We start from the raw sequence: 26,882 nt of genomic DNA, 5'->3' as shown, positions 1-26,882 counted from the left end.
ATCCATAGACAATAGAGAAATAAAAAGGAAAAAAGTGTTTGGAGGGAAACATTATTTAGAATGAACGCCTTTTTATGGTAATTATTTTTTTTTATCTGTCAATGGTGTATCATATAGTATAATTGAGGCCTATAAAAAATTTAATGCAACTAAATCCAAGACTGTCAAATCTTCAGGAAATTACAAAAACTAATACTTTGTTAAGGATATGGAACGATATTTTATATTTTAAACCATATTGAAAAAAAAAAATAGAATATTAGAATTTAATTAATAGGACTTCTGATTAAGAGAAATATTTAAGTACAGAGTGATAAGAAAATCAATTTTATGGCGTTTAGCTTTGATTTTATACGCCTCAATTGTATATGCAAAATAGGGAATAAGTAACTGTGACTATCTCTATAGAAGACAATTTAAATTTTCATATCTCTAACATTTGTTGGACTGAGATAGAAAGAGAGAGGAAGAGAGAAAGAGAGAGAAATGTCAGTTGGTAAAGCTAATTATATTTAAATTATAGTAAATTTGCCATAACAAATTGTTAGGACAACATGATAATAAATTTATCTCTGTCAACAACTAAAATGAAAATAAACAAAGTGACTTATACAGGTTGTGATTCTAAAAATACTGCAGCGTCAATGTCATTGAGTTGTGAGCTGTTTTTATTATGAGCAATAAATTCTTATCAGAATTAAACAAAACATACTATATTGTTTGCCTTTTACGTCGCGAGTGAGTTTAGTAAGCGTTTACACGTAAATGTATACAAAATACATACACACATTCAATGTTTGTGACACATACAGACGATTAAATGTTCATACACCTGCGCTTATAGAAGATTCAGCACTAAATCTGATGCATGTATGAATATGAAGTAAGAATGAAGCAGAGGAATAACACCTGAGTCCTCAGGAACGGCAACGCGTGGGGGGTATCATGGGTGAAACAGTATACTCTGTTATGTCCATGGTACTGCTCATATCTATAGCAGACGGTTACCATTTTCCATCAAATGGGCCGTCAGCTTGTTTGCCATTCTAAGTTGTATAAAACAAAACAGACTTAGCATGTAAGTTGTGTTTTTAAGAGTTGTAAATTTCTGTATAAAATAAATAAATAAATAAATAAATAAATTACATGCGTTGTTGCGGGAGGCGTTCAAGAACTCAATTGAGTTATGTCAATTGTTAATTCTAATGTACTATTTGTAAACGATAAAAACAAACGGTAATTCATACAAGCATCAGGTTTAGCATCTATGATCACATAAGGGCCGAACTATAGGCCAGGCGCGGACACAGCCGGGACATTGGAGGCATATTTGATAATATATACATTTTTAGTCCCATTAATAAATACGAAAGTTTATAAGTATGGATACATGTTTGTTACTATTTCACGCAAAATCTACTGAACATGTTTGAGTGTAATTTGGTTCACGGACAGGTTATATACCAACTTAGCTAATAGCATACGAGTACTTTATGTACTGATGCATACGGGCGAAGCCGCGGTGTACAGCTAGTACTTAAATTTGCATATTACCTATTTGTGACGTGGTTTATTTTTAAACTAGCTCCGGCTTCGCACGGGTGCAATGCTGATACTAAATAGCGCCCCCCCCCCCCCCCCCCCCATTACATTACAACATCACATTAGAAACCTTTAAAATTATCAATATTTCTCTACTATATTCTGCATGTTATTATCTTACCTTTATCTTAAATCACTCTATCTATTAAAAAAAAACCTCATTAAAATCCGTTGCCTAGTTTTAAAGATATAAACATATATAAGGACAGACGGGATTCGACTTTGTTTTATACTATATATTTTTGTCATAAATTTTTCATCGCTCATTCATGTGTCTGATAATCAAAATTCTAAAATGGTCATCATTACCTTATTAATGTGTATTAAGTACCAATTAATAACTGATCATAAAAACAATAAAATCAAATAATGCCCCGCCGCTTGTCTATTAAAAAGGAATCCTGTGTGGGCGCGTGTTGCGGCAGGGTACGTATCTAATTGTTGCCGGTGACGAGGTCTGCGAGCCGCCTTACCAGGGAGTCGTCGTGCGAGGCGTGGCTGTGCGTGGACGAGCGCGACGGGCTGCGCGGCGAGGCCGACTGCCGCCGGCCGCCTCCCCCCGCGGCCGCCACCAGCGCCGGCGGCGGCGGCGCCGTGCAGTTCGACGGCACCTTTACTGCGCACCGCTTGTGGTAATTCTGACCGCATCCTGCCGGTACAGTCACATGAATGGTCAGCTAACCTCCGACTTTAAGGAAGAAGGGATTGTTAGTAATGGGGAGGTTAGTCCCCATAGCTATCAATATATCTTATCAGGTCGACCTCCACGCGGGTCCCCCTGGAAACCATCGTGACAACTTTATGGCCCAACGCCAACGATGAGCTAATTGACCTGCCTTTTCATTCTCACGAATCATCCCTCATTAGCGGCCTGCCATTGTATATCGATAGCCCAGGCAGGGTTACCATTCCATTATCATCCATAAAAAAAAACTCCGATTATAGGGATTGTTAATAATGGAGACTAAGACCCCGATTGCTAGCAATATCCCCAACCAGGTCGACCTCCACGTGGTCCCCCTTGGAAAACATCGTGCTGATTTCCAGGGGTACTCATCACAATGGGCTAACTGACCTGCCTTTTCATTCTCACCTACCATCCCTCACTGGTACTCCGCCAGCGTATACAGTTAGCGAAGGCCAGATTGAAACTAATTTACAAAAGTTTGTCCGCTAAATTATTCGACTCCATGAAAATCGAACCTAGGACCTCATTACGCAAAGAAGTACCAAATGCTACGTCTATTTTTTTTTGTACAATTTAGAATGGCAAACAAGCTGACGGCCCGCTTGGGTACTTCTGTTGCATTCATGTTTCAACCGTGAAGCAGTTGTGTTTGCATGGCTGTGTTTCGGTTTGAAGGATGGGGTATGCAGTGAATTTACAGAGTACAGAGGAGTGACACTCGAGTCCTCGGGAATGACAACGCATGGGGGGTATCATGGGTGAAACAGTACACTCTGTTATATCCATGGTACTGCTCATGTTTATAGGCGATGGCTACCACTTTTAATCAGGTGGGCCGTCAGCTTGTTTACCATTCTAAGTTATATAAAAAAAAACAAACAACTTGGTTGCAATTATGCAAATGCTAGCGAAAAGACAATCCATAACTGTAAGGTATCGCGCAGGACTGGGAAAGCAGACCCCAAATACACTGGGATAACAGCCAGGAGTAAGAAGAAGTGGATCCTTATCTATGATGGACAGAGCTACATTTTCAGAGCTGTATCCGTTACCTTCACACTTGAGCCCCTGGCGCACGAGTCCGAACAGCATCTCGCCACAGAAGTCGCAGAAGGTGGGCGCCTTGTACGAGTGCACCGCGAGGGCGTGCGGCCGCGGCGGCGGCGCCTCCAGCATGCCCTCGCATAGCAAAGCTGGAAGTAAGACAGCGTAAATTAAACACACTACCCTTAATTATTATTTGTCGTATGTCGACAGTTTGTGTGGTAGCTAAGATGACTGGCAAATTATATTCAGTCAGTTTTGGATGAGTGAGAGCTCTCGGGTCCGCGATATCTTTTTATAGAGGTTTCTCACTAACCCGAGTTTCTAGCTTAAAGAGTTACAGGAGGGGTCTATCTTACTTATAAAGGTGCATAATTAAAAGAACTTTCTTCGGATTTTCGGGCAAAATAAATAACCGGTCTTGTTGTTATCGAGATTCGAGCTTAGTAACATATTTAGCGATTCATATGTACAAGATCGATCAATTATTTTTGAAAATATATTCTTAATTCTTAGGTTGCCATGAGCGTTCTGTATTGTGAAAATAGTGGTGGTAATGGTACGCACGGTTGGCGGTGAGCACGATCTCGACGAGGGTCTCGTCGGTGACGTCGGTGGCGCAGTTGATCAGCTGCAGCACGTTGGGCGAGCAGTAGTCGTGCCGGAACAGCAGGATGCGCTCCGGCAGGCGGTTCAGACCGTTGTCTGGGATCTGACAATACACAATACATAGTTATAGCATCTGTATATCAGTGAGATTGCGAAATAACCTGAAGGTACACATGAACAACACTCATGGTTATCAGTTATGATTGTCGCTAAATTTTTAAACTACGCCAAAAGGTAAAAAATAAACACAAACACACGTACTCGGTCACGCATACACGCACGCATGCATACACACAGTGGATGCAGGTGGGTTAGGACCGTTCCTTATGGTATTCTATGGGGAAGGCCTATGTCCAGCAGTGGACAGCGGCTAATATCATGATAATAATGATGATAGCATCTTGTAATTTTATACTAGCCATTTGAATTATTCAGAGGATTATAACGACTTTTCAGTATTCACTGAAAAGTCGTTATAATCCTCTGAATTTTTTCTAAGTATATAGGTTAAAAAAATGGTACTGTGGGAATCACAGCATGTTCAGCTGTAAAATTAGATTACTAATATGTTTGATTTTTTTTTCAATGTTTATGAAAAAGATTCAGTTTTACTGATAGAAAAATTGCCAAGGTTTTTCCTAGAGACTACGGTATGAGGTTCTTCAAAGAGAGTATTAAGGTTTCTTCAGAGTCGGCAATGAGCACGTGACACCCCTAGTGTTTCAGGCGTCCATAGGCTACAGTGACAGGTTACGGGTCTTTTTTTGCCACTTTCGTGATATATAAAAAAAACAATAGTTCCTTAAAAGGATAGTATTATGATGTTATTTTGTACATACATACGAAAAACATACCCTATTATTGGTAGCAAGGTGCATCGGTTTATTTCGTCTTTTTGAAGACGAGACTTTACGTGTATATTAATTAGAATGCTAATGAATTCATTCGTCATTCATTCACTCTAAGTCTCATAAAAAATAATACCTTGTCGTGCACGAACTTGACGGCGAGCTCCTTGAGGTGCGAGAGCGTGAGGAGGTGTGCGGGCGCGGAGACCGCGTCACGCAGCACGCCCAGCTGGAACAGGAACGTCACCTCGTCCTCCATCGCCGCTCACGGTGTCCACGCCTGCTGCAAACAATACAAACAATATGTTGTATATACATGTTTATTACCTAAGTGGTATAAAAACTGACCATTTTTTTATGCAACTTATAAAGAAACATAATCATAATAATTTTGCATTAGCAAGTATACAGATATCGACTTTTCATCAATTGGAATGCGAAACAACTGACAGCCTACAGACATGAAAAATATGAACATAATAGAATAGACAGTGACGTCCATACGTTGTCATTTTTAGGTACCTTTCATTACACATACGTGTAGTAAGAACCTATGATTTGTGTATAGATTAAACGACCAGAGTTCTTAATTCAGCATAGCTAGAAATGGCAGGTTATGAACCCGTACCCACTGTTATTAGTGTTGATATTCTGGGAGATCCCATGGAGATGCCACAGATATGGAGCTAGCTTCATTTAACGCAAAGCTACACAAACCAATTTTCTTCACAAATTTTAGTTACAAAATAATATTAGAGCAAATTTATTTATTCATTAGTAAATGTATGTGTACATGGCGGATTTAATGGTATAAGTATTCACTCCCAGTCGCCAATAGGGAAGTGTCAGAATACATATATTTAAAATATGCTTTGCATTGAGAAGCTGTAAAAAGGATAAAAATAATAAAAATTCAAAACTAATAAAAAATAATAATTGTTCACTTTAGATGTAATAATTGCATGGCAACACTCTCCATAGTTAATAGGAACATTACAGTGTCGTATGTGGCAATTTACCAATATTTGGAAGTAGAAAGAAAAAAAAAAAGGTTTTTGGTATCTATCTGTTCTTAAAACAGTAATTTAACAGTTTTTATCGTTGTCCTCTTTTAAATATTTAAAAGGTAAAGAATTTAATTCACATAATTAACATTTATCGGTTAATTCAAGATAGAAATCGTTAGTACTTATAACATTTACGAGGTAATCTCAGGTAACTTTAGCATACTTTTGGGAAGTGAGCGTGTGTATGTTAATGTTAAGTGAGTATGTTATAAGTCAGTTAAAGGGATTTTCAAAAATCAAAGGGTAAGTCATTTGAAATTAATTTGCATCTAGATAGTAACTTTTATAACAATTTATTGTTATCGCATTCTTATGTCGAATTTATTTTTAAACCTTGTCGTACATTTACGTTTTTCAAGGCACTTTCTTGCACGCACAACCACTCTTTAGAATCAACATCCAGCAACAGTATTTCCGAACCAATACGACATCATAAGCTTTAAAAAAAGAGCATAATCCTTTTTAAAAGGCCGGCAGCACACCTGCAATGCCGTTGGTGTTGTGGGTGATCATGGGCAGCGGTAGTCACTTACCATCAGGTGAGCCGAATGCTCGTTTGCCCCCTGTGTTGTAAAAAAAAACATACAGTCCACTTAATTATATTCTCGCACAATAATAAATATACACAATAGAAAACCTTTTATATAAAATTAACACTTTTATAGAAATGAGTCACTCAAAAGATAGTAATTACAACATGACAAATTAAAAAAAAAAAATTAAAACATATTTTCTTCCAGCATTTTACTCGTATCTTCTAGAGTAATAGAAGAAAAAAAAAACACTAAGATTATATTTGACCTATATAACTAATAGTTATCTGAAACTGTTTTGGTTAATAACGTCAACCGGTCACTCTGAGGACAGGTTAATTGAGATTTGCAAAAAAAAAAAACACTATTGTAAACAGTTGCCGTATCATCAGGGGCAGGTTAAAAGGTATTGCATTGTACAGATAACTGCGAAAAGCCTAGATCGCCAACATTTATACAACTTATTTATTTATTCATTAGTACATATATGTGTACATGGCGGACTTAATGCTAAAAGCATTCTCTCCCAATCAACCATAGGGAAGTGTCAGAATACTCGAATACTTAATAGGTTTTAACATTTCACAAGTAAATGAGACAATTTAAACGTAGATACTATCTTTTGAGAATGTAAGGTCTTTGTAAGGCATTGTTTTGGTGCAAGTTTTGTATGCCTATACAAAACTTGCACCAAAAAAATGCCTATGCAATGCAAAGCAAATGCTGCGCTAACGGTATATACTGGGGCGGCACCAGTAAGAGATGATCAGTGAGGATGGAAGTAGGTCAGTTAGCTCATTGTGACGAATCCAGCAAGAGTTAATCAATAGTTTACAGGGGGAACCTCGTGAAAGACGATCTGATAGGGTTTATTGCTAGCATTGGGGGATTATTTCTTTTGTAGTTTGTATTTTGACGGCTCTCAGTGATGTATCATTATTTTTTTACTATTGTTTGTAAAATCACTCCCCCCCCCCTCCCTCCTCCAGAAGGAAATAAGATTTTAACGTCCGGTAGAAGCGGTTGTCTTCAGTTCAGGGCCATATAATTATGCATTATTAAAGCACAATCATCTGCACTGATTGGATTGTAATTGGATGCAATTTTCAAGATGACGATGACGCTGTTAATTCATTTGATAACTAAATGCGAATTATTCGCCGCGACTATAGTTGCGTACGAGTATGCAGGGGGATCTAACATGAAATGAAATTCCGAAATTTTGGACTTAATTTCGTGTTTTCATTCACACCGAAAACGGCCCAGTAAGTACAGCTTAACATTTCGTTCGTCACATACACTACTGTAAATGTCCGAATGAATGATACTTTTTAACAGATTCAATGTTTTTAAAAATTATGTCGTAATTTTTTTTTTAATTCGTAAATATTTTTAAAAATATTTCGTGAATTTAACATCAAATTTTTGTTAAGTTCTGCACCGAAATTTCGGAAAACGTTTCATGGTAGTCCCTCAGATTGTGTTGTTCGGGCGTGACATTGAGCTTCTAAAAGCCAATTAAATCGCCAATCATGGTTGTCAAATGACGTAACAAAATACGAAGTAGATGCAAAGTTTTTAATGATTGATTTATATGCAACGTTTTAGTTCGTTAATTAACGCTTTAGTTCTCTAGCAGAGCATTTTAATCAATCGGAAATATTGAAAGATCCGTCTACCAATTTCACGCGCACAATATCTCGGGTGGTAATAATGATTAAAACGAATCAATATGTACTTACAAAATGTATTTATTAAATTGGACAGGTTTACAAATCCGTCAACAATATTGCGTGGTGGCTTATCAGGTGCTCCTCTGTTACTGTAGGTACGCTGTGTTACTTTCGCCGGCGCCAGCGGTCATCCGACTTTGATAATTCATCGATTTCAACGCGGATTTTCCCGCTGTTTTTAGTGATTCATATGTTATGACCTTAATTACATTTACGTACATGTTATCCTAGGTAGCGTCACAGAATTTGTTAAACAACGTGATAAATTGGACTATTTCAAGCTTTTCTGTCATATAATATTCTACTATAGAGTTCGCTAAGATAGTTTTGACAGCAATATCCTTTACCCCGTCAGGGCAAAGAGGGCACTTCACGAAGGATATCTTTCATTCGTGCATGCTCGTTTCATTTTTACAAAATCTGCAAACTAAGATTAACAAATATTTAGTTTCCAGTATCCACAGTGGGTGTATTTGTTCTTAGACAAATATTGTTTTTTTTTTTAAGAACATATGCAGAACAGTCTGCAGTCACGGCTGCGTGTATTGACTCACTGCAATACATTCGAGATCGTCATTTCTTCTATTTACACTATACAGCGTTAGAACGTACGACATTATCATTCATTCGAATTACGTTCGATCCTACTATGAGAATATAAATCATGCAGCAAAAATTTGATTACATGCTTAGAGTTTTAATACGGATTTATATATGTACTAGCGGCCCGCTCCGGCTTCGCACGGGTGGACATTTTTACATTTTAAAAGTGATTATTGTGACATAACGATAATAGTTGGAGATATAGTTTCGCGAATTTTTTTATAGATATAGATATTTTCTTCAATATTGTAGAACATACTTTTGTTCCATCACCAACAGTTTCCGCAGCGCATGCGACGAAAGATATTTTATAGCATTTTTTTACACCTTGAGTTACGTTACTAAAGTTTTAATAAGGAGCCCTAATCTTTTCTAGCAGGGGAAAGGGATTGTTAGTAAAGAAGACTGAGAATCCCATTGCTAGCAATATACCCAACGAGGTCAACCTCCTCCGGCAGTTCTCCCTGGAAACTATCATGGTTAATTCCTGATGAATTCATCATGATGGGGTAATTGGCCTGTTTTCATTCTCATCTATCACCCTTCATTGGTGCTCCACCAGCGTATCCCGTTAGCGCAGGTTACCATACTATTTTCACGCATCAAAAAAAAATCTTTTCTATCAATAAATATATAGCCTATGTTACTCAGGGAAAATGTAGCTTTCTAATGGTGAAAGAATTTATGAAATCGGCAAAGTAAATTTTGAGTTTATTCATTACAAACATATACACACACAAAACTACAATTCTTTCCTCTTCATAATACAGGGTGGCCCAAAAGTCCTTAGAAAAGCGATGGAGCGTTTCACCGGAGCGGACCGTGCGTTTTGTGTGCGCGAGTTTTATCAAAACAACAATTCGGCAACCGTTGCGAGGCGTAAATTTCGAGAACACAAAGGTTTACACAACTTTGATGACACCCCAGCTCTCCAAACGATTAAGAATTGGGTTGCTAAGTTCGAGGAGACCGGTTCGACGTTAGATAAACCGCGGTTGGGTCGCCCAAGGACATCACGTACGGAACAAAACATCGACACAGTGGCACAATCTATTCGTGAAAATCCTACACAGTCAACTCGTAAGCGTTCCAATGCATTAAACGTATCCAGGACATCGTTACAATGGATTTTGAAGAAAGATTTACTTATGCACCCTTACAAAATTCAGTTGGTGCAAGAATTAAAAGAAACTGATGCTATTCAGAGAGTGAATTATGCTAATGAAATGTTTAATCGGTTTACTTCGTTCAATAACATAATGTTCTCTGATGAGGCACACTTCCACATTAACGGACATGTTAGTAAACAAAATTGCCGCTATTGGAGCCCGATTAATCCAAAACTTAAGCACCAGAAGCCCTTACATAGGCCTAAAGTTACAGTTTGGGCCGCTATGTCAGCCCATGGCATCATAGGGCCTTACTTTTTTGAGGACGGCAGAGGGCGTGCTGTTACTGTTACTTCGGAGCGATATGTGGCCATGATCGAGGAGTTTTTCACACAAAAATTGCAAAACTTTCCAGGCTTTAATGCCCGAACATGGTTTCAACAGGATGGAGCAACTTCCCACACCTCCAATACTGCTATGCCCGTTATCCGTCAACTTTTTCCAAACAAAGTTATCTCTAAGAGAGGAGACATTTCCTGGCCACCACGTAGCCCGGATCTGACACCAATGGATTTTTTTTTGTGGGGCTACCTTAAGGCTAAAGTGTACGACTCTAACCCGCGGTCAATTAATGACCTAAAAGAAAACATCCGCAGAGAAATGGCAAGCATTTCAGCAGTGACGTGCCGCGCAGTCATCGACAATTTCAGAAGGCGTTTGCAAGAGTGCCGTGACTGTAACGGATTACATTTGGACGACGTTAATTACAAAAAATAATTCCCGTTTTTCTAGCTACATATATTTACAAATAAAAATATTATTCATAGTGTAATTAGTTTTATTTTAATTAATTTTTTTCATTACTAAGGACTTATGGGCCTGTATTATTATAAATGTGAAAGTAAACTTCTTTATTACCTATTGGCATTTTATCTGGTTAACTACAATTTTATTGTTATAATGTATTGTTGCTAAGTAGTTTATTATTAAATAATAATAAACTGGTTATCACGAACAGAGCCTACAAGAAGTAGGTATAGCAATCGCTATCGGGCGCCGGTCGCGGGGCGACCTGGAAGGGGGACAGTGGTCGGAGGTTGTCCGTAATTACTCGTAAATAAGGCTCCACGTGTAGAGACCGCGATAACCCTCCTTGCAAGAACAATCGGATCAACTATACGTACCTATTAGCTGTTTAGTCTACAGATACATAAGTTTTAATTTAACATATTATTATGAGGGAGACTTTGTACAAAAGTAATTTGCTTGGGTACGTTTATCCCATTCGTTTTTCTACCGTGAAGCAGTTGTGTTTGCATGGCGTTTCCATGGCTATGTTTCAGTTTGAAAGGTGGGATATAGCAGTGAATTTACAGGGTACAGAGGAATAACACCTTAGTCCTTAGGTATGGCAACGCATGGGGGGTATCATGGGAGAAACAGTATACTCTGTTATGTACATGGTACTGCTCATGTCTATAGGCGACGGTTACCACTTTCTATCAGGTGAGCCGTCAACTTGTTTGCTATTCTAAGTTGCATAAAAAAATTTGGTGCGAATCTCAGCACATCAAAGTCTCAAAAGATGTAAATTTTATGAGGTTACTTAACTGCAACTAGACACAAAGACACCCGATTAATTAAATATTAAATTCTCTTGGCACTGACACTGCCATGGCCTGTTTGGCTCGATTTTGAATGGAAGACATTGAGAGAAAAAAAAACCAAAGATGCACACTCATAGATTAAAACAATAATGGAAATAGAGCGCATTTAATTAAGTGTGAGTCATGTGATGTTAACTAAATTTGTCGATATGTTCATTTATTGGGTTCACAAACGACTTATTTACAAACATTTCTTATAAGTTAGATTAACTATTTATAAATGTATGACCCCTAGACACGGAGTTTCATATTCATGTAACGACCTATGATAACTATATCTTCTAATTTTAATTCCGGATACTTTTGACCACGACTTAACATGAAAAGAATATCCGAATTTTAGACTCATTTCGTGTTTTTGTTTTTATTTATTTATACTTTATTGTGTACAAAAAATTACAAACATACATACATACATATCTGTCACGCCTGTCTCCTATTAGGGTAGGCAGAAGAAGGGTGGAAGAAGGGAAAGAGGAGTCACCAGGACAAACCTCTTTCGCTTCTTCCACATTCATACATACATAAACGAACAAACAAACATATCATTTATAATAAATAAAGATGTATAACAGGCGAGCTTAATTCTGTAAGAGTTCTCTTCCAGCAAACCCTGAGTGGAAAGGAGCATTAATTACCAACGGATTTTAATTATTCATATTATTTGAATTATTTATTCATACAGAAATCGGTTTAGTAAATAGAGGTCAATTTCGTTAATTATAAATCCTACTATAATATTCCAAAGGAACGATATTTTAACACTTTTAAATGTATATATAAACGTATTATGTAAATTTAACATCAAATTTGTGTTTCAATCGGCCTCGAAATTTCGGAAAATATTTCATGGTACGATATCATACGATTATACCGTCACGATACAACGGAGTCGATTCTGAGGCGCTATTCTCTAAATTTATTACCAAAATTAATTTCTCAATATCACAGCGAAATATTTATTTTTAAGGACCAACATAAATTAAATTTCGAGTAGATTCAAGTCAAAATTATTATAAATTTAGTTTACGATGATCCATAAAACAGTAATTTTACGAAATTGTAATATATACGATTTTAATTTTCCACGACTACATCGTACAGTTGACGTGCACGGAACAGTATATGCCGTCGTATTTCGGTAAATGATACAAGCGCCGTTTGTATGGGATTGGGAATCTAGAGATTTTAAAATTATTTTGTTTCATATCTATGGCGCCAGCGGTGAAATGTGGCAATGTGTCGAAGGTTCAAATGCTCGTAAACAAAGCTCCACGTGTAAAGCCGATAACCCGCCCTTGATGTAGAAACTGTTATGAGGCTATGGCCTTATTGAAATTGTAATAAATGAGGAGTAAATAATTACCAGAGGGAGACTTTGTACAAAAGTCGATTGCTTGGGTACCTCTGTCCCATTCGTGTTTCAACCGTGAAGCTGTTGTGTTTGCATGGCTGTGTTTCGGTTTGAAGGGTGGGATATGACAGGGAATTTACAAGGTACAGAGGAATAACACCTGATTCCTCAGGAATGGCAACGCATGAGGGGTATCATGGGCGAAACCTTATACTCTGTTATGTCCATGGTACTGCTCGTGTCTGTAGGCGACGGTTACCACTTTCCATCAGATGGACCGTCAGCTTGTTTGCCATTCTAAGTTGTATAAAAAAAGTCTTTTTTAATAGATGATAATAAAATGGTAACTCCGCCTGTGTTTACGCTAGCGGCGAACTAATAGGTGGTGATAGGTGAAGTCGTTGGACCATCGTAACTAATTCATCAAGAAATAACAGGATCCCTCCAGGAAATCATCGTGGTTATATCCGTGTGATGGCAAACCTGATGATATATAGTTGATAATGAGATTGCTGATCTCTATTACTAACAATTCTTTTTTTCTAAAGGTGAAGTCAATTCAGTATCGTATAGCTACCTTATGACCTACTGATGCCATCATGACAACCCATCAACGTCCCACTGCTGGGTACCGGGGCCATGGAGTGATGACCACAAATATTTTGTGGAAAGTTGATGAATGCAGGCGTCTTAGGATCGCTGGGACGTGGAAGATCTATGTTTAGCAGTGAACATGAAACATGAAACAGTGAAAAAAAAAAAGAATATTTTTGTAATAAAATAACTTACTTCATTTCTGGTAAAAACTATATCTTTGTAAGAATAGTTTATGTTTATTTTTAACATTCTTGCTAGTTTCAATTGTAATAGAACTCTCATACGAACTTTCATTTCTAAGAATCTTTAAAAACATTAAACGTATTAATTTTTGTTTTCAAAAAAGAGATTAAAACTAGAATTTCATATATTCTAAACTAGCGAAATTTCATACAAACTTTCAAATCCCGTTTCATCTCCTTAGGGTTTGAATTTTCAAAAGTCGTTACTGTTCACCTGCGGTATATAAAAAAGCTATCTACAAAATTTCAAGAATCTAGATTCAGTTGCGCATTGTATCAATCAGTTACTCACTCTTTTATATATTCGTATATATAATATCTCGCTGTGTGGTCCCCGTATAGAATGGGCCACCCCTTCCTTTACCGATGGTGTAAGAGGCGACTAAGCGAACTTAATACTCGCGGGATAGGCAGCAGCGTGCTTCTACTGGTGATTTTTTTTAATGGATGATTTTTTTTTATTGGATGAAAATGAAATGGTAACCCCGCCTGCGCTAACGGGATACGCTGGCGGGGCACCAGTGAAGGCTGATAGATGAGAATGAAAACAGGCCAGTTAGCCCATCATGATGAATTCATCAGGATTGAACCATGATAGTTTCCAGGGGGAATCGGGAGGAGGTCGACCTGGTTGGCCTATATTGCTAGCAACGGGATTCTCAGTCTCCATTACTAACAATCCCTTTCCCCCCAATGGGTGATATTGGAATGGTAGCTCCGCGTGCGCTATCGGTATACGCTGGCTGGGCACCAGTGAGGGGTGATAGGTGAGAATGAAAAAGCAGGTCAGTTAACCCACCGTGATGAATACATCTGGAATTCAGCACAGTGGTTTTCAGGGGGGACCACCTGGAGGCCGACCTGACAGGGTATATTGCTCGCAATGGGACTGGTAGTCCGCATTACTAGCAATCCGTTCCCCCCACTGGTGTTGTTTAACATTACCAAAGTCTTAACTGCGGCTGCCAAGCGTGGCAACTACTGGAAAAACCTCCCAATACGGGGAGGCTTATGTTCAGCAGTGGACAGTTGATAGTTGAGACGACGACGACGATGACCTGTGCTTATACTGTGCTAACTTATATCCGCTCCAAATGAGACGGCCGCCTTACCGCGCCACGGTTTTTTTTTTCATTTTTTTTATACAACTTAGAATAGCAAACAAGCTGACGGCCCACCTGATGGAAAGTGGTAACCGTTGCCTATAGACATGAGCAGTACCATGGACATAACAGAGTATACTGTTTCGCCCATGATACCCCCACGCGTTGCCATTCCTGAGGATTCAGGTATTATTCCTCTGTACCCAGTAAATTCACGCCATATCCCACTCTTCAAACCGAAACACAGCCATGCAAACACAACTGCTTCACGGTTGAAACACGAATGGGACAGGGGTACCCAAGCAAACGACTTTTGTACAAAGTCTCCCTCTGATACTGTACGGTACTCTATCACAGTGTTATGTCACAGATCACTTATAATTACTGGCGTGTTATTGTTTCTAGTTTACTACACGTGTAGTTTAATATCTTGTTGGCACGACGAATTCATTGCAGTTACGATCTATTATTGATATTTTATACATGATAGGATTGATAGCAAATAAGATCTATTATTATTGAAATATCTATATTTAAATATGCATGTTTAATGGATGATAATGCAATGGTTGCGCATGCGCTATCGGTATAAACCGGTGTGATATCTACCAGTGAGGGATAAAGGTATGAAATCACGTCGTAACGAATTCATAAAAAAATAAGCACGGCGATTGGGGGGAAAAGGGATTGATAGTAATGGAGTTTAACAGCCCCATTGTTAGCAATACACCCTATCAGGTCGATCTCTACGTGGTTCCACCTGGAGACCATCGTGAACAATTCTTGTTGAATTCGTCACGATGGACTAACTGTCCTGCTTCATCCTCACATATCATCGCTCACTGGTGCCCCGCCAGTGTATACCGATAGCGCAGGCGGAGTTACCATTTCATGTGCCACATTTGGCGGACGGGTTAGCAACCGCAGTTAGCGTTTGATATGTAAAGAGCCATCGCATATATACGTGATAAATAATGGACATCACAGAATATACTGCAACGCCCATGCATTACCATAACTACTCTTATCCAGTAATTGCCTTCAGAGTCGCCGTTAATTCAAAATTTCAGAGTCTGGTAATTTCACAGTTTGACCTATGCTCTACGTTATATTCTATTCCTTTTTTACCACCTTCTATATTTATTTATTTACACTTTATTGCACCAAGTAAAAAGAGAAATAACAAATACAGTAAATATTAATGAGAAGTGATACAAAAGGCGGCCTTATCGCTAAGCAATCTCTTCCAGACAACCTTTGGGTAGAGAACATTGAAAAAAAGAAAGAAAAACAAAGGGTAGGTGGCGCACTATTATATATAAACAAATATATACAAAGATATATACATATATATGTATATACATATATATACATAAACAAATACATACACAAACTTAAAAGTACACATACAACAGGAGAGTGACGCTGGAAGATGAAGATAGAACATGGAAAAATAGTTACTTAGTTAAAGGGAGAGATAATGGACTTTAACAGAGGTTTTGAAGGTTTACATTAATCCATTTAATTAACTAATTAAGTCAATATTGAATTAGTTTAATGTCTTTACTTATTATCACATACATTTCGTAATTGGAAATTTTTTTTACAGTGTATATTTAACTTTATTATTTCTTAAACAGTTGTTATCAGTGGGAGCGAAACTCGATGATATCGACGTTACCTTCAGCTAATTAAAATAACTTGACCTATAACGGTTATAACCAATTATTTATTATTACAACCTTATCAGTGCATTACGTCATCAAAGTAAACCGGAGACGCGCCGCGCGGCGAGACGTTATCTCAAACTGTTTTGAAAAAAAAACTTCCCGAAATTTGATTGCGGGAAGTATTGTTGTCATTCTGTTTAGTTAATTAAGTGACTTTCGACACTCAATGTTCTCCATGACGATATCTCGAGATGAGCCTATTGGTATTTTTTTTCCTTTTCTTTTTTTTTTATTTATCTACTAATGTCTACCCGTGACTTCGGCCACGTGGCCGAGATGCATTAATTGAGCGGGATAAACTACTGTACTGTACTGTACTGTAAGAGATTGCCCTAGCGATAAGACCGCCTTTTGTACCTTTATGTGTATATTTCAATCTGTATTTATGTTACTGTATTTCATTTGAATTATTCACTTGTGCATTGTATATTTTTATTTATGGTGCAATAAAGAGTTAAATAAATAAATAAATAAATACTGTCACTGTAAGACTATGTCCTTCTCTAATTCAATTACTATGTACATGTACTATGTACAATAATAAGTAGAACCGATAATTGCACCTAGAGGTAACAACAAACTCATTTTTACATTTATGATGGTGAATTAAAATTTTATTAATACTTATTTTATGTATAATACCTTCAAGGGATCGATGGAGGAATTATTTTATATCAGCTCCCTTATCCTGGTTCCCTGTATGTTATTTTGTACGGAATCCTAATAAATGGACTAAGAGCTATTCATAACTTCATACTCACCTATCATCCTTCACTGGTGCCCCGCCGGTGTATACCGGTGGCGCGGGTGGGGTTACTATTCCATTATCACCCATTAAAAAAATTCCGACTTTCCCTTGTGGGGAAGCCTATGAGTTCATCCATTCATTACCAGATGATGATATGGGATGGTAGGTGGGCCATTACTTTGTCACTATTCCAAGTTACACACAAAAAAAATTGTTAAGTTTGAAATCGTTGCGGAGCAATATATTGATTGACCGAAATCATTGCTCCCGGTCAAGCAGACCAAGCCGCAGATATATATTTGTCCTATATATTTGATTGGAGTAACACGGGGAATAAGTGCGAGATCTGGCTCCAGTGCGGAAGTCGCTTGCGTGTAGATAGATAGATAGATACTCTTTATTGTTTCCTCCAAAAGATTACAATAGTAAACTTTTTATAAATATAAACAATTACAAGAAGTAATCACAATGAGAAAACAATGGGTGAGCTTATCGCTAAGAGCGATCTCTTCCACGTAACCTTTTTTTTTAATGGGTGATAATGGTATGGTAAGCCCGCCTGTGTTATCGGTATACACTGGCGGGGCACCAGTGACTGACTAGATTGAAAGCAGGTCAGTTAGCCCATCCTGACTAATTCAACTAGAATTAGCCAGGATGGTTTCCAGGGAGAACCACGTGGAGGTCGACCTGACAGGGTATATTGCTAGTAATGGGGCTATTTGACCCCATTACTAACAATCCCTTTCCCCCTCCAGGCAACCTTTGGATGGAGAGAATTTTTTTTTTATACAACTTAGAATGGTAAACAAGCTGACGGTCCACCTGATGGAAAGTGGTAACCGTCACCTATAGACATGAACACTACCATGGACATAACAGAGCATACTGTTTCGCCCATGATACCCCCCATGCGTTGCCATTCCTGAGGAGTCAGGTGTTGTACGTGTATTGGTGAAATATTTAATTTCTCACAGATGCATACACGAGTATGCTGTGTCTTGTTATGTCTGGCTTGTAACAAAGCGACGTCCGTAGTGGTAGACATAACAATCCATCCTTCACCGGACGCAGCGCACGGTCGAAACATCTTCACTAAAGCATTAAATATTACATTTTTTTTTAATGGATGACAATGGAATGGTAACCCCGCTGGCGCTAACGATATACGCTGGCGGAGTACCAGTGAGGGATGATAGGTGACGATGTACAATGAAAAGCAGATTAGTTAGCCCATCGTGATGAGTACACCTGGGATTAAGCACGATGGTTTTGAGAGGGACAACGTGGAGGTCGACCTGATAAATTATATTGCTAAAAATGAGTCTAGTTAGACTTCATTACTAACATAACAATACCTTTCCTCCAACTATTATATGTTAAACAAGTAGTTATTGCTCCCAAAAAACCCCAGCGGTTTGTATAGTGACAAAAGACACCGATGAACATAAGCCTTCTCCATAAGGTTAGACTTTAGAGATGTTTTCTCAAACATCTCTAAAGTCTAACTGCGGTTGCCAACCCGCCCAGTGTTTTTTTTAAATGGGTGATAATGAAATAGTACCCTTGCCTGCGCTATCAGTATACATTGGCGGGGCACCAGTGGAATATGATAGATGAGGATGAAAGCAGGTCAATTAGCTCATCGTGAAGAATTCCATGAGAAGTAACCATGATGGTTTCTAGGAGAAACCACGTGGAGGTCGACCTGATTAGTAAGATTGCTAGCAACGGGACTGTTAGACCCCATCGCTAAAAATTCCTTTCTCCCCCTACGCCGAGTGCCAATGTGAACTTGCTGATCGCTTACGTGTCCACGTGTCGGTACATAGTGTACATCACACGTGTATACCGTAGAGCTGTGTCAAGGTTAGACGTTTCCGGCGATGCTGCAGTCGTTCAGGGTTGCCATCGTCAAATATCAATAATTACGATGAAGGCAGGACGTGGATTTAATACATTTATAGCTTACAAATAGGACGTAAAACTGTAATAGTTGGAGTAGCAGTTAACAGGTTGTCCTTAAGAGATTGCCCTAGCGATAAGACCGCCTTTTGTACCTTTATGTGTATATTTAAATCTGTATTTATGTTATTGTATTTCACTTGAACTATTCACTTGTCATTGTATATTTTTGTTTATGGTGCAATAAAGAGTTAAATAAATAAATAAATAATAGAGACATGTATAGCAAAAAAGACGTCATTTATTTTTACACGACTGCCAAAAAAAGGGTTGTAATGTTTTTAGACTTTATTTATGTGAGTTTTTTTATTCCACTATTACTTCTGAAGTTAAACATTTTTCCCAAAGAAATATGGACTGAATGTCGTTAAAAAAATCATGTCTAGGTTTCAAGAGAATTAATTTTTTTTTGTCTATATTAAAGATTTCATTTATTCAAATATATAATAAACGAATATATTGGCCAGCTTTAAATTCAAAATTCCCTTTAAAAAATAATACTATATTATCCAAACAAAGATCTTTTAATAATTATTTTTTTTAACACAGGGGGCAAACGAACTTGAGGCTCGCCTTAAATGAAATCTTTTAATATTATTAAATTATAAAATAATACATAATAGGACTGTACCCTGGTATTTAATGTATTCTGATACATTAGATACCTAGGACGATTCATTAAAATAATGTTAGACTTAATATCTTGACGATATTGAATATGTACCTACACACATTTACTGATTCGATTTGAAAACTGTTTTCTTTTTATTCTGTAAACTTAATAATCAAACTTTAGTTTGTATCCTCATTTAAACAATAAATTAGATTTGCACGCCTACAATTTTAAGGCAATTAAACAGATGCCAAAAAGTTCTGTCATATATAACTCCTTAAAATATCAAATGTCTGTTTAAAGCAAATAAATATTTTTTCATTAGAAATAAAAAAAAAAATACTAGATAATCCTCACTGTTGACAACCCTATAGTTATGTTCCGTTTTCAAGTGCGGACCGTTTGGTGACACACGCGGCGTATCTAATCTAAGAAATTTATCACTCATACACATAATCTGGTTTATTGTGCGAGGCGAAATTAATATTGATATTATATAATACACAATAAGATTGGAGTGCAAAAGGCCATGAAAATGCATGAAGCTGTAATCGGTCAACATCGTTATATATTATACCTAATTAATTCTGTAATCGGCTATGACTAATTGAACACCATCTGTGCTGATATCGAGATATTGAGAGACCAGATGGAGACTTTGTACAAAAGTCGATTGCTGGGTACCTCTGTCCCATTCGTGTTTCTACCGTTAAGCAGTTGTATTTGCACGGCTGTGTTTCGGTTTGAAGGGTGGGATATGGTGTGAATTTACTGGGTACAGAGCAATAACACCGTAGTCGGGAATGACAACGTTTGGGGGGTATCATGGGTGAAACAGTATACTCCGTTATGGCCATGGTACTGCTCATGTCTATAGGCGACGGTTACCACTATACATCAGGTGGGCCGTCACCTTGTTTGCCATTTTAAGTTACTTAAAAAAAATATTCGTGTACCAAATTTCATTTTGATTTGTTCAGTAAATTTTGCGTGAGAGCGTAGCAAATATCTATCCATTCTCATAAACTTTTGCATTTGTGGTAGTTGTAATTGTTTTTGTTAAATCAATGCACCGCCATATACTCTCTCTGTTTATCGCAACGGTTGACTGGTACAGAATGCCATCAGGCATTAAGTCCGCCCTGTACACATATTTAATTTACATATTTAATGTGTACAAAAGTATAAATAAATAAAAATAAAATGGATATGCCTAGTTTTACGCCTTATTGATGATTTGGTCGTTTCTCGAGACAATACAGGGAAATCTCAGGGTATGAACAAAATCATTTAGTCCTCGGGAATGAAAACGCATAAGAAGTAGCATGGCTACTTATTATGCGTATCTACAGGTGATGATAGACAGATAAAAAAAAAAAATTGCGAACTGTCGAGTCTATGTTCATATTTAAACATTTTTTTTATATTATAGATCGATATGTGACTACATCATCCTGAGCGAATACACAGAAGATATGGTTTGTTTTAAATCTTTTGTCTACGAAATATTTTGACCCGTGCCAGTGTTTTTTGTACATTTTAAAATCAGAACAGTGAGATTACTAGCGACTATAAATAGCGTGCGGTTTTTTGCTGAACAAAATCCACTTGTACTCGTATTCGTTTTATATTGCAATTCTCGGTAACTGTGCATTTATGCACGCTGTGATAAGCGACCAGCGACACGGTATGAAGATATTTAATACCCCTTTGTTTGTTCCTATGAGATCATATTTCATTATCGTGCGGCGGTTCATGAGAGGTGACCGCGATGCACAAAATAGATGTATTTTAACAAACTTCACAAGATATGTGTTTTTTTCATTTATATAGCTATACTAGCGACCGGGCTCGGCTTCGCACGAGTAGACGGCAAATAATATGTAGTCTATACTTCCTACTAATGTAGTTTAAGCGACAGAATTTTCAAAATCGGTCTAGTAATTTTGAATTTACTAACCAATAAAAAACATTTTTTTTTTATAGAACTTAGAATGGCAAACAAGCTGACGGCCCACCTGATGGAAAGTGGTAACCGTCGCCTATAGACATGACAGAGTATACTGTTTCGCCCATGATACCACCCATGGGTTGCCATTCCTGAGGACTCAGATGTTATTCCTCCGTACCCAGTAAATTTAATCCATATCCCACCCTCCAAACCGAAACACAGCCATGCAAACACAATTGCTTTACGGTTGAAACACGAATGGGACAGAGGTACCAAAGCAATCGACTTTTGTCAAAGTCTCCTTCTGGTAAAAACATTAACTGTGAAGGCCTACCATGAAAAGTTTTCCGAAATTTCCGGGCGGAAAGAAACAAGAATTTGATGTTTAAGTTACATATTACCGTTTAAAAATATTAAGTATATTAAAATATTGTTGTTGTGGATATTTTATGGTAGGATTTATAATGAACAAAATGTAAGTAATAATTAATGCTCCTTTCCACTCAGGGTTTGCTGGAAGAGAACTCTTACAGAGTTAAGCTCGCCTGTTGTACATCTTTATTTTATATATATATTACATGTTGTAATTTTTTGTGTACAATAAAGAATAAAATAAAATAATAAAATAAGTAAGCTATATTTACTGGGCCGATAACGGTACGAACGAAAAAACGTAATCGAATACGAGAATTCGAAATTTTATTACATGATAGACCACAGTCCTCTTTATAATATAAGTACAGATATAGCAAAGGTTATTGTTGTGCGAATTGGTCATAATTGCGGTCACCGTTTCTTGTCATTATATCAGCCTTTAAGTGTCCACTGCAGAGCATAAGCCTCTCCTTGGCTTTGCCAGTAGTTGCCACGCGTGACAGACGGATTGGTAACAGCCGTTAGGCTTTGCTGATGTTTAAAAAAGACCAGAGGGAGACTTTGTACAAAAGTCGTTTGCGTAAGTACCTCTGTCCCATTCGTGTTTCTACCGTGAAGCAGTTGTGTTTGCATGGCTGTGTTTCGGTTTCAAAGGTGGGATATGGCGTGAATTTACTGGGTACAGAGGAATAACATCTGAGTCCTCAGGAATGTGCAACGCGTGGGGGGTATCATGGGCGAAACAGTATACTCTGTTATGTGCCATGGTACTGCTCATGTGTATAGGCGACGATTACCACTTTCCATCAGGTGGACCGTCAGCTTGTTTGTCATTCTAAGTTGTATAAAAACAAAACGCTGCTGCTCATCCCTCTTACTACTTAGTCGCCTCTTACGACACCCACGGGAAAGGAAGGGGTGGCCTATTCTATGTTTGGATCACACGGCAACAAGTAATTAGAGGTATATAAGCGTACCTATTATTGCAGTAACACTAATATAATGTACATAGGTACGTCCGATTACGTCAAAATACAGCGATTTACGATATAATTTTTTGTATAATATAATATAACTGCCTGTGTTTATGCAAATAAGCTATTGTTCGATTGGAAAGGTATAATTTGTTATGAACCAGCGACCCGCCCCGGCTTCGCACGGGTGCGATTTTTTTTTATACAAATTAGAATGGCAAACAAGCTGACGGCCCACCTGTGGGAAAGTGGTAACCGTCGCCTATAGACATGAGCAGTACCATGGACATAACAGAGTATACTGTTTCGCCCATGATACCCCCCATGCGTTGCCATTCCTGAGGACTCAGGTGTTATTCCTCTGTACCCAGTAAATTCACGCCATATCCCACCCTTCAAACCGAAACACAGCCATACAAACACAACTGCTTCACGATAAAAACACGAATGGAACAGAGGTACCCAAGCAATCGACTTTTGTACAAAGTCTCCCTCTGGTAAATAAATAGTTTTTCAAATTACGAACAATATGTATGTTTTTTTTAAACAATAAAATGATTATAGAAGTCTATCTGTACGATTATAATATAGAATGTTAATTAATTAATTTTAGTAGGAACAATTTTATTATATAATACATTATTTTGTTATATCTCTGCATTGTCGATGTCAGCTCCTAGTTGACTTGACATCTTGAACGATTGTCGTCATATTTCAACAAAATAACACAAAACAATATTAAGCTATACGTGTAAACCTTCCTATTGAATCACCCTATCTACTGACGACAATTGCATTAAAATCCGTTGCGTAGTTTAAAAGACCTAAACGTACATACGGTAAAACTCGACTTTGTATCATATTATGTAGAGAAGATTAATAATTTAAAATTTAATTCCGCAAAACAATCAGAGGGCCTACCATGAAATGTTTTCCGAAATTTCGGATCCGAACGAAACACAAATTTGATATTAAAATTACATAATACATACCATTTAAAAATATTAAAAATGCTATAGTATCGTTCCTTTGGACTTTTGTGGTAGGATTTATGATAAACGAAATGTTAAGCTCCACAGGAGCGATTTCGGTACGAAAAAAAACACGAAATTGCGCCCGAAAATTCGGAATTTCATTTCATGGTAGACCCCCAGATCACGCATGTGGGGGTCGAGGGTGTCACAGTGTAAGTTTATATTACTGCAACTATGGTGATATTTGTCTAAAGGCAACAGTTACCCTCAGGCGTGCTGTAAGCTTGTTTACACTTATCATTTATAAAAAAAAAAAAACCCGCTGCCACCAGTAGCGATACTGTCATACGCGTACTAAAAGGTAAGCTTTTATCTTTTATTCGCGTATGGGGTCAGCTAAGCCATTAGACGTCGACCCATCGGGATCTTTTGTGCTTCCCCCTGTCTTATACCATCATTTTATACATCCTATTTGTTACCTTAACGATATCCCGCGGTTTAAAATATCTGTAATTCCCTGGCTGGTGACAAGCCGTTCCCAGTAGACTCATACGTATACTTGCCAACGAATCGCAGTTGCACGTCAAGTGTTACACCTGATTTCTGCACCGTATGTCCGAGGATAGACCCATCTTGTACAGTATATGCCTTACTGGCCTATGTCCAGTTAAGGCACTCATTAGCTAAGCTAATCTCTTAATAAAACTTATAACAATCTTTCTTTCTTTTCTCAATGTTCTCTACCCAAAGGTTGTCTGGAAGAGATTGCTTAGCGATAAGGCCGCCTTTTGTACCATTTCTTATTACAGTTAAATGTGTTTACTATTTTATAAATGGTGCAATAAACTGTACATAAATAAATAAACAATTAATTAATAATTATAACAAAAAATACTTGTATCTTATAGTTAATTATATTAATAGTTTGTATTAATATAATACATAATTATATATTTATTGTGTTGATAATTTAATGCAGTTGGCAAGGTTAGTTTTTCGACTAGCACGCTACTGGTTGCTACCAAAACGATAACAGATCCGCACGAAAATTATCTTATTAAGAAATAATAAGTAAATAATTATTTCTTGTACACAGTTCAGCCCTTTTTAAATATTATTATATTTTTTCTAATATTTCAAAATGTACCGCTGGTGTAAAAGACATCAACGCGTCTGTAACGAGGACGTAATGAAATACGCAACGTGGGCGAGTCGTGTCTAAACCGTTTTAGGATTTGTTGAGAAAAACCCATAGAGCGCATTTTAATTTACGAGTAATTCACTAGCTGTATCTTGCGGCTTTCCGTGTAATCTTAGCATTATGATTGAATTGTAACTAGACAACATTTGTACATTAGATATATTTATGAAAAAAAAAAAAACATAGATATCAATTTCAATTCAATTCAATTCAATTTATTTTATTCGTTACAATATTGCATTGTGTTGAATATTTTTGCAAGTGACAAGAAGATATCGTAAAATATAACAAAACAAAAAAAAACATGAAACAACAAAATAACCAATAATAATTGTCAAAAAATAACATTACAATCAATTTAAAAGTCATCAGTAAGGCATAAAATAATGAAAGAGTATTTTAAAATTCATCAATTGAGTAGATGCACCTTTCCAACAAAAGAGTATAAAGTTTTATTTTAAAAATTCTCCAATCTTTAATAGTTTTTAATGCAGTGGGTAATTTATTATACAATTTAACCGCTTGAAATTTTGCGCCATGTTTCACTATATTTAGTTTTGGTTGGACATCATATGCAACATTTTTTCGTCTAGAAATCATGCGTATATTTCTCTCTTCTCTCGTTTCATTTGGCAGACGATTCTTAACATAGTCTGTAACCACAATCAATACATACAAACTGGGTACAGTAAGAATACTATATTTTGTGAAAAAAGTCCTGCAAGACTGCCACTGCGGAATCCGAGCGATAGTTCTAATTGCTCTTTTTTGCAACCTGAAAGCCCTTTCCACATTGTAATTATAGCTGTTTCCCCACAGTTTAATGCTGTATCTAAATTTTGATTCAACCAATGAGTAATAGACTGGTTTGAGTTGATTAACAGTTAACACATCCCTCAAACATCTCAAAGCATAGCATGATGCACTAACTGATTTAGTTATAGAGTCTAACTCAGATTTCCAATTCAGTACAGAATCTATCTTCACACCTAGAAATTTTACTTCATTAACAACTTTAATATTATTACCATTTAGGTACACCTCCAAAGTATCCTTATTTTTAGAAGTTGACCTAAATAGTAAGGCACATGTTTTGTCTATATTTAGTTTTAAATTGTTAACAGAAAACCATTCATCTAAGAGAGCTATAACATTATTGATTTTTATTTCTAGGTCCTTTATGTCCATAGCGGAGATTATGGCATTGGTATCGTCGGCATATATTATTAATTGAGTGTCATTTGCAACATTTTGTATATAATTAATAAGATCATTGATAAAGAGAATGAAAAATATTGGTTCCAATATAGAACCCTGTGGTACGCCTCTTTTTATGATGGTCAGTTTTGATGTATATATCATCTCCTGGTTATTTTCTATATTTCTTATTTCGACATATTGTTTTCTATTATTTAAATAAGATTTGAATAGTTTTAGTGATTGTTCTCGTATACCGTAATAGTGTAGTTTGCTTAAGAGTATTTCATGATCAACTGTGTCAAATGCAGAGCTTAAATCCAGGAAAAGCCCTGCTACCTTTTTTTTGCTATTA

The 26,882-nt window shown here is 37.1% G+C and overlaps 1 protein-coding gene across 6 annotated transcripts in view; it reads right to left on the bottom strand.

Moving 5' to 3' along the window:
• LOC113517867 (serine/threonine-protein kinase D3) overlaps nucleotides 1-26,882 on the bottom strand; it is an 88,127-nt gene that overhangs the window by 22,707 nt on the left and 38,538 nt on the right. For 2 of the 6 annotated variants that reach the window (XM_052900646.1, XM_052900640.1), the window contains exons 2-5: nucleotides 4,928-5,071; nucleotides 3,902-4,046; nucleotides 3,343-3,483; nucleotides 2,076-2,251 (exon numbers count right to left, since the gene is read on the bottom strand). In XM_052900646.1, coding sequence (XP_052756606.1) covers nucleotides 2,076-2,251; nucleotides 3,343-3,483; nucleotides 3,902-4,046; nucleotides 4,928-5,050 — 585 coding nt within the window. In that variant the 5' untranslated portion in view covers nucleotides 5,051-5,071. Of the gene's footprint in view, nucleotides 1-2,075; nucleotides 2,252-3,342; nucleotides 3,484-3,901; nucleotides 4,047-4,927; nucleotides 5,075-6,391; nucleotides 6,422-6,659; nucleotides 6,676-8,133; nucleotides 8,365-26,882 lie in introns of those variants that run through there. The other 4 variants (XM_052900645.1, XM_052900643.1, XM_052900644.1 and 1 more) reach the window with 4 other exon arrangements.

This window comes from Galleria mellonella, unplaced genomic scaffold (genome assembly GCF_026898425.1).
Source record: "Galleria mellonella isolate WM207_F2 unplaced genomic scaffold, CSIRO_AGI_GalMel_v1 utg65, whole genome shotgun sequence".
In the NCBI taxonomy this organism is placed as follows: domain Eukaryota; kingdom Metazoa; phylum Arthropoda; class Insecta; order Lepidoptera; family Pyralidae; genus Galleria; species Galleria mellonella.
Note: the sequence above shows the minus strand (reverse complement) of the source record. Positions and strands in the feature narration are given on the sequence as shown.